The 10,039-nt window shown below is 33.7% G+C and overlaps 1 protein-coding gene across 1 annotated transcript; it reads right to left on the bottom strand.

Annotated features, from left to right (window-relative positions):
• Window positions 1–1,368: 1,368 nt before the first annotated feature.
• On the bottom strand, window positions 1,369–6,057 carry sds22 (protein phosphatase 1 regulatory subunit sds22). The gene is made up of 5 exons (XM_023170238.2): window positions 5,835–6,057; window positions 5,057–5,357; window positions 4,842–5,004; window positions 4,479–4,787; window positions 1,369–1,627 (listed from the first exon to the last, which is right to left on the bottom strand). Exons 1-5 carry the CDS (start codon window positions 5,875–5,877, stop codon window positions 1,454–1,456), a joined length of 990 nt encoding a protein of 329 aa, XP_023026006.2. The 5' UTR covers window positions 5,878–6,057; the 3' UTR covers window positions 1,369–1,453.
• Window positions 6,058–10,039: the final 3,982 nt, after the last annotated feature.

Raw genomic sequence — 10,039 nt, 5'->3', positions numbered from 1 at the left:
AAAATTGAAACACAGACAAACCTGCCGTGACATCTTTAGAAAAATCGTCATTTTATAAAGTGAGAATCACGACTATCCTCTCCACACAGTGATGATGTAATTTATACATATATAACAAATATTAGTATTGACAGAAAAACATCATAAATTTCTAATAAATGAGGAACCATATTACCAGAGCAGTGATTCCCAAAGTGGTTCAGGTGGATCCCCAGGGGTCCACGAGAGATTCGACTGAGTCTACATTGGCGTGGCCAATAAATGGGGGTTCACAATTCGTAAGCGGGGGTCCACGAAAGTTTATCTAGCTTTGATATTGAAGAACTGAAATGTTGGCTCGACTTAACCTATCAATGTGGCAGATAATACTTTAAGATGCTCGGCGACTATCACATGTTGTTCAAACGTGCAGAAAGAACGAAATACAACTGTGAGTAAATGTCAAAAAATAAAGTTGGATGGAATAACTTTTTGTATTGACCAACTTCACTATTTTGACACTCTTAGCACAATTAATTAATTAACCAATCAATTATCACTTTTCATTCGAAAACTTTCATAGTGAGATCTAATCTTCATAATTTTTGTCAAGTTTTGGAAATATAGTAGAAATGTATCTACAGGAGATCCACCGGAACCAGCAAAATTTAAAAAGTGGTCTATGATAAAAAAAGTTTGGGAACCTCTGTACTAGAGGAATATCTCAGCTAGAGCTAAGGGGCATATCTTCATTGACACTATCCCACTTTTATGTGTCTAACGTATAACGTATTTTTATGAAATAAAGATTATTATTATTATTAATGATAAAAAGATCACTATAAAACCCACATTAATCTTGTATTATTTGTATTATCAAAAAGCATTTTTGTAATACAATATATGTAACAAAGCTTGACATGCAACACCAATACCAAAATATTCAATTGCAAAGTATTCTATAATGTATGAGGAAAAATGTATTATCATTTACCGTATTTCTACAGATATTATTGCTGCCTGGGGGAATATTGTTGTTATATTACATTGTGACCTTTATATATTTTGCAAACTATTTTATTGAAGTCATCAGAGTAATGTAGGTGTGTGTATTACATTATTTATTTATGTTTGCCACTGTGTTCATATAATCAATTAATTTCTTACAACTTTTTTCGTCAAGGTTTTCAAAATAATCCTCGCATAACCTATATATCTACTTTGAGGACAAATACGTCCTTTTAAATGTTATTTTTTTGTGAAAATATGGAAACTTTCATCAATTTTGAAATAGAGAATTACAATGCAGGAACTGCAATGGCTTTGAGACAAAACCATCTTCACCATTAATAAATATGGTATATTTTTAGATGAAAAAAAAGTACAGAATACATTAATATCTAGAATATTTTTTATTTTAAATGCGGAGATGTTTGACATAACTAACAAAGTAAGCTTATAATGAAAATAGGGTTTAGCGACATAGAGTAGCATCAATTTGTGTAAGAGATGGAGCTATCATCTTCAGCTTTCGTCGGTACATGGGATCCTCTGCGATTGGGTTCTTTTCCAGATAAACTGTAGCCAACTTTTTGAGAGCAGACAGATTTTCAACAGTGGCCCAACTAGATACTTCATTATTGTTCATCTGGAAAGTAGAAAAATATTCGAGAACAACTATTTAGTTTGAAAGACTCACAAAAATTGTATTTTTTCTCCTCTTTTTCAACAGTCTGATTTTCAAGAACCTATTCACGTTTTTGTCATTGTAATAAGCACACAGAATTATGTGTAAAAAGGCTGTCAAGATTAATGTAATTTATAATGAGTAGTAACAATGGACTCATACAGGCTAATTTAGTTTTTTATTGAAAATTATATATTATAAAAGTAAATCATCTCCCAAGTATCCCACAAAATTTTCCGGTTTTTATGTCAATTAACAACTGAGCAAGAGCAATTGAAAATGTGATATCGCCCGCGGTACATCCTGACATCACACCAGGCAACGAGCTTCGAGCGGTGGCAACCAGGCCTGTAGTTGGAGATTATGAATCGCTGCCATCGTCGGATTTTGTTTCATTTGCTGACTGATTTGAAAACACCACGTGTTACATATTCACGCAGTTGATACACTGCAGTAAACAACACACAACTTGCTCTCTACGGCTTCAGTACACGTATGTATTTTGCTTATCTGCCAGCACTGGCGGCTGATGTGACGTCAAGTTTGACTACGCCCCGTTTCGGTGAACGCCACATTCAATTATTAATTTGAAGGGGAAGATAAAGAGTGAAAATTCTGATTTTTTGCAAATGTACTATTTGAAGTATAAACTTTCAAATAATGAAATAAAAAAAAATTGGTAAATGAGCCCGTTGGCAAAATCATTACAAACCATATAACTACATGGAACACCAATACTAGTTTTTATATAAAGCAATAAGAAACTAACTTCATTACATTTATTTAAAAAAATATCATTAATAGAAATGTCTGTTTCTTCATCAGAACTGACTGGAATGGTATCTTTACACTTGATCAACATACCTTCTCACATATAGAAGGCTACTCACATTTGAGTCTCTGTGTAAAGATCTCATTAACAGTGAGAGATAGAGAGTTCAGTAAATGTTGGCAAAATTAAGAAATACCAGAAGATACAAAAAAATCAATTTTATTTTGTAACTCAGTTTTTGGCAGAAACAATAATTCTGGTCTAACTTTGCCACTGATACCTTTCATAAGCTTCCAAAATATACCTTCTTCAATATTCATTTCTAAATTAAATGTCTTATTGTTTTCTAGTGAGGGAATAGTAAAGGTAATCACAAGTTATAGTACAAAGGTGGTCCCAGAAGTACCATCCTGACTTACAGATGGCAGTAGTTGTTTGAAAGATATCACTGTATTACGAAGTACACAATCTTTGAAGCATATGTTTCAAGTTTCAAGACGCTGCGTTGTTTAGTATATGTTTGGCAGCCATCAATAGCGAACGTTTGCGGTGAATTTGTGAAAATAGAGAAAATTGATCATCGTTATGTAGTACAATACTTTTATTTAAAAGACCTCGGTCCAATCAATATAAAAGCTGAACTGGATTCTACCCTGGGTGAGTCTGCTCCTTCGTTTACAACAGTAAAATATTGGGTGGCAGAGTTTGAACGAGGCCGTAAGAGCTGCAGTGGTCAACCAAATGAGGTGACGACTCCAGTGGGCGAGCTAGCAGTCTTAGTGGGCATTTCTAAAAGTGCAGTACATCATACATTACCTGAAAATGTGTACATGAGAAAGCTGTGTGCAAGATGGTTGCCGCGTTTGCTTAGATTCGCACAAAAACAGTGTCGTGAAGATGTTTCAATTGAGTGTTTAGCAAAGTTTCACAGCAACAAAGCAGAATACTTGCATGGTTTCAAAACCATGGATGAAACATAGGTCCATCACTTTACACCCGGCTCCAAAGAAGACGAAGATCAAGGAATCATCTTTTTGGATGCGCGTAGGATAATTTTCATTGACTATCTTAAAAAAGGTAAAACTATCAACGGCAAGTATTATGCGAAATTATTGCAATGTTTGAGTGCAGAACTCAAGCAAAAACGGCCGCGTTTGACTAAGAACAAAGTGTTGTTTCATCATGCACCAGCTCACAAATCGATTATCGCAATGACCAAAATTATCAAATTAAAGTTTCAATTGCTACCTCACGCACGCTATTCGCCAGATTTAGCCCCCTCGGATTACTTTCCGTTTCCAAACTTGAAAAAATGGCTCAGTGTCAAAGATTTTCAAACGATGAGGAAGTGATGTCAGCAGTAAATGGCTATTTTGAGGAGCAAGGCAGTTCTTATTATAAAAACAGTTTTGAACTAATTGAACATCGCAGGGAAAAGTGTACAGAGCTGCAAGGAGATTATGTTGAAAAATAAATATATTTTTTTTTCAACATTTTTGTGTTTTCTTTTTTGGGCCAGTTATTCCTGGGACCAAGCTCGTATATACCTCTATTGTAAATAATTTATATTATTGGTGTAACATTTTTCTTTGAAATTATTTTCTAACATCATCAGCCATATCCTATAGTATATAGACAGTAAAAATAAGTAGTCATCTGGCATGTATGCAACAGACTCATCAAGTCCCACAAACCAAACTGTCTTCTCTCGAAGTATGTTTCAACAACCAAGCTGGCTTTATCGGGAGATGAACTAAACTGTGGAGCTCTTCTCCTTGGAGCTCATTCCAACACAGCAATGAGAAGAGTGTTGCAGTTTGGTGTGTGGGGGCAGTGTTAGTTTTGGACTCATCCAACTGTTGATAAGTGGCATATCACTACTGTTTATTTATAATAAGCTTTTTTTCTGCTTGAGTCGGCCGTTACTTGATGAAGATTCATAGTAATTCCACAAACTACTTGCTTTTTCGTAGTGAATAACATACTTAAAATATGTTATTCACTATAGTTCCAGTGTAGTTAGTGAAAAGATAAACTTACCCAAAATTCTGTGAGTTCTTCTAATTCGGAAATATTTTCAATTGTTTTTATTTTATTTTGTGCAATATCCAGTGTTTCAAGCTTTTTGTTTTCAGAGAGATTCTCTATTCTTGTGATTCCATTCTCCGACAAATACAGTTCATTTAACTCCTTCAAGTTTTCCAAATTCTCAATGGCTGTTAACCTGTTACTCTGCAAACTTAAACATGTTAACTTGACTAGTGAATCCAAGTTATCAATTTTTGTGATTTTGTTTTTTCCTAGATATAAGTACTGAAGAGATGTTAAACCATCCAAATTCTCAATTTCCTGAAACTCACTCAATAAGCATTGGTGAATAATCAAAATCTCTACAAAACATACCCTTATTTTATTGTCACCCAACTCCAATAGATTCAATGCTTCCAGGTGGCTCAAATTCTGTATTTTGCTTATTCGGTTAGATGACAAAAACAGCTTTTTCAGTTTCTTCAAATTATCCAGTCCTTCAATCTCTTTAATCCTGTTGAATGATAGATCTAAAACTCTAGGAAAAAATTCAGCATATTACCAACCAGTAATGTTGACATATCTCTTACTCCAAATTTACCAAACAATCAAGATTTTCAATTGTGGTGATTTGGTTGTCATAGAGCTCCAGCTCAATTAAAGTTACCAGTGTGTGCAAATTTTCAATTTTTGTTATCAAATTCCACCGCAAATAGAGCCTCTCAATACATGTCAGTGGTTCCAAATTTTGTAGTTTATTTATTCTACCATGATTCAAATCCAACTCCAAGCAATCTGGATCTATTACCAAAATATCATTAATACTAGGGCTGACATCGTTTGAGTGAGGACTCGCTTCTACTGATGGGGGGGTTTCTCCAGAACCTGCAGCTGAAAACATTTCTTTGATTATACATTTCTAGTACATCATTCAATAATTATATTTCTCAGAAATAAACGGACTGTCGAATTAAATGGTGGTATATTTGAAGGACACTGGGCAACTAAGCATGGAGCGTCCTTATAGAGGATAAAATTCTTACTCAATGTTCACAGATAGAAACATACTATGATGGTCAAGGTTTGAATAATTGGATTTCCCCCGCGAATGACTCACTTTGCAGTTTCTCTGAGCAGTATTCCAAGAAATTGCATTTACGTGAAAAAGCACAATTGTTTTCAAGGAATGTGCTCCAGAAATTTCAAACTGAAATACGTAGTGAGAATATTGTACTTAAAGGAGACTCAATGCTGTTAAAGAACCCTTGGAATTTTTTGCGGAATTATTAATAACATTTACAAGCCACTATAGAACTTCAGAAATTGATGATATTTGAATATTTAGCATTTTAGGTTATAGGTGTTTACCTCGACCATTTACAGTCACCTCTTCATTATTAGATACAGGCATACTTAAGAATGCGGAAAGACGAAAACCCACTATTTACTTAAATCACTATACTGACGAAAAAATAAAAATTTAAAATATAGATAATGGATAATGTACTCAAAATATTGTTTTCCTTTCGAGGTATACGCGCAGTCGCAGTCACACATTCCCTTCAGTGAATTTGCGTATGTTTGTTTTTGTTCAGTCATGATCAAAACAAGGATGACAAGGAGTGCGGTGCAGGTGCCGGGGTAAAAAAGAATACATTACGAACGGTTCTAGAACATTCATTGATGAGTCCGAGAATACCTACCACAGAGAAGAGACAAAGACGGTCATTTTGTGTTCCTTTTTCGTAAACGCATGCGTCGATTTGGTTGTCTCCTCGTCATTCTCGAGCTTAGTTGTCTCCATTAGTCTGTGAGCACTGAGCAAACATAATGAGATAGGTAGTTAGTTACAAAAGGTAAGTACCTACCTAACTCGGTATACATTAAAATTATGTATCAAATATACTAATATAGATATCAATAATACCAAAGGTAAAACTGTAAAAAGGAAACTTAAGATTCTGTCACATTTCTAAATTAAGAGGTTTTGGTAAAATATCTTGTTTCATTATTTTTTCATTCGGAACCTTACTTAATTAGATCCCTCAGATTGTATTGATGTTGTTAATGAAAGTTTAACATTACATAAAATAACAAAAGTCACTTCTATTCATCCTTAGTGGACTTATTTATTTCAGAGGATATAAAATGATTATATAATATAAGCATTATTCTATTATCGTAACTTTATTTTAATTTTCTATCCAATGAATTGGATTTACAAAATGAAGTAATTTAATTTATTTCGTAAAAGCCAATTCATCATAAATAATAATAAATTGGCAACATGGTTGAATATTCTCTATCATTACTGCGAAAGTTGTTGAATGAGGTAAGATTCCCTTCACACTATAATTTTATATTTCACAGTGAGCCCACTTACTATACTAGAACGTAAGAATAATGTATTTTTATTAGTCTATATCGCTGAGAGGTCATTTTTCTCAGTGAACCAGGTTGTTTATCACTCAAAATCTTCAGTTCGGAGTTGGGACACCGAACATCAAAGGATCCGACGTTAATGTCGCTTCTCTGTGGTAGGTATTCTCGGGATGAGTGTTATTGCCAATTGAATTCATATTTTAATAGATCGAGAAAGTAACGAACAAATCTAAGGTTAAATATGGCATCATGGCAGCTATAGCTGCCGTGATGATTTTGATAGTTTTCTTGTATACACAGGATCTATCAGCTGAAACCACAAATGTGCGGTTGGCTCCTGCTGGTGGCTCCATGCATTTGTATTTCTATCTTTTGTTAATCAAGTGTTGCCCATCCTTACACTTGGCTGCACCGTGCTGATGATGGGCCAAAAGCCCGAAACACGTGTCTATGGTTTGCCACTTTCTTGAGTGTTACGTCCGATATTAACTTCTGTTTCTATATCAAGACAATTATATATTTGATGACTTTCTGTATTATTTATTCCTAATTCAAATTTCAACATAATAATTGTTCTTATGTTTGATATATCGATTAATTTTTATATCATTCTATCGACCCACCCGGCTTCGCATGAGAGTCAGATCATACTATGAATACCTATCTATGGATATATATCTAAAATATTTAAAATTGAAATTAATAGTTGTGAACATACTTTTGTTTGGGAAAATTTCAATAAAGGACATTATTATTACTTATTAAACAAGCTGATGCGACATTATGATAAAAAATGTAGACATTACGGCTAACCATCGGTTAGCCGTATTTTGGAAAATGATAGGATTCATATCGTGAAAATTGGCAAACACAGGTTTTGCAATATGCTTGATCGAATGAAAATAATGGCGTTTTTGCAACAATTCCGGTTATACCAGGAGAAAAGGTATCAACTTCCTTAATTCAATGTAAGGAGTAACATTTCCAAAATTATATACAAGGTGTTCGGAATCGATGACTGATTCTGATGAAACAAAAATGGACCAAAACTCATTTTTTTCAAATGAAACACCCAGTACCTGATTAAGGATAGTTTTGAAGTTTCGAAATGATTTGGACTCATTTTCATGGAACATTCCCTATATAAAAATCAACCGTTCACGCGATTTCAGTTTAAAACACATGCGCATGTGTACCATGAAACTAAGGGCTACGAAATCCTCATTTCGGACAGCTACAGAAAGTTTATTAAGCTATCACAATTTGCTGTCAGGGTTTTTATCAAAACCAGAATAAGTAATGAATTAAAAAATGTTTATTTCAAATGTTTCATAAAACACCGAAGATTAAAAAAAGTTGCATTATTTTTTCACACAAAATATAAAAATTATTTCAAAAAATGCTCGAATACATTTTCGTAGTTTCCAGGAGTGTGTCAACTCTCTTCATCAAATTGTTATTTACTGATGACTGATTTCATCGGCATCTAGGGTATTGAATGCCTGTGAAACTTTTCTCACTATATTCTACTTATTTATTTTTCAATCAAGCATGCTGTGCATATTTGACGTTTGTCCTAGATTCCTATTTAATAATTTTCAATAACATTTCCAAAATACAAATCATGAAATTATAAAACAATAACAAAAATTAATTGGCGCTCCCAGGCGACTTCACTGATTCCAGTAGCGCATTTGCTTTTTCAGCTGCAGCGGAAAAACCTGCAGCACCACATCATCTGAAGATCTTGATCAGCCAATGTCCTGTCTCTCATAAAAAAAAATGTGAAGTGTCTCCAGAGGCTCCAATAAATTCAATACATCGCCAGAACACTTAGTACACAACTATCGTCAAACTTAAACCTGTCCGTTTCGTCTTTGAAATTGTGCGAAAAAACATCAAGGGTTTATGGACTGGAGAAATACAAAGAATATTTCGACATTCTCTGAAAATGTTTCGATTGCTTATTTTCAAGAATTGATGGAAACTATGAAATCATCTAGCACGTTATTCAATAATGAAATCGTTGGTAAATATCAACCATAATATACATAGAAATTTTTAAATATAAGAAGCTACAAGCTTTATTGAAGCAAAAGTCTGAAGGATATGTTGAAGAGAAATCAAAACTATTTTAGCCTGAACAAATAAAAGCGTTTATAGACGAAGCGCCCGATGAAAAGTTTTTATTTACAAAAGTAGGTATCTATCTAACGTTGCATTTTTTAAAGTTTTATCATGATTACATTTTCCATTCGACTCATGCATGATAATTTTGAAAAAACGTAGTATGGTAACTCGTGGTGAAGCGGGCTAAGGCGCTAGATTTGATCCCCCTACCACTCCCGTATGTGGGAGAGATGTAAATATTGTAAATACTCCGTATGTTCGGTATTCACCTGTATGTGGCTTCAGGCATTAGACCTTAAATTTGTTAAAGAGAAATAGAGGTAATAAAGCATTTTTGATTTTGATTTTGCTAGATTTGAACTAACCTACATTATGAGACCCGGTTCGAAGCTAGTCTAGGTCGTCTTGCTTTTTAGTTCGTTTTTTCTTTTTTTTTTTCTTTTTTTTATTGTTGTATTTTTTGATTACTTTTTTTTTGTTTTAGATAGCAATGAACTACATGACCTAAAATGTGAAAATGTCAAGATATGAATAGAATCTTAACTGTTAATGTGGTAGAAATTAAAACAAAAGTCCAACGAACATTTACAATTACCGGCAAATACTACGAAATTAGTAAAAAATATATGAATCTACGGCCGAAATTTTGATCTACCCCATCTTTTTTAGTTGATTATTTTAATAGAAAATGCACAATTCAAAACACTGGTATTAATAAATTTGGTAATTCAGTGAAGCAAATAGCAACATATTTAAATCTGCCTGATCCGAATTTATATACAGGGCATTGTTTTCGAAGGACATCTGCAACCATATTAGTTTATGTCGGTGGTGATATTACTGCATTAAAACGCCATGCTAGCTGGAAATCCAATTTAGTGGCGGTAGGTTACATTGAAAATTCGGTTCAGAATAAAATCAGCATTCCTAATACAATATTGACTCTTTGAGACTAGCAATAATGAATGACATGTAAAAATTCCTTCCATTTCCAGATCAGTGGGACCTGGAATAAATTTTCAAACTGCACAATAAATAATCCTAATATTTTTAATAAATCG

Source organism: Leptinotarsa decemlineata, unplaced genomic scaffold (genome assembly GCF_025532065.1).
Source record: "Leptinotarsa decemlineata unplaced genomic scaffold, Ldec_3_MD MMD2_tig00001393_RagTag_RagTag, whole genome shotgun sequence".
Taxonomy (NCBI): Eukaryota; Metazoa; Arthropoda; class Insecta; order Coleoptera; family Chrysomelidae; genus Leptinotarsa; species Leptinotarsa decemlineata.
Note: the sequence above shows the minus strand (reverse complement) of the source record. Positions and strands in the feature narration are given on the sequence as shown.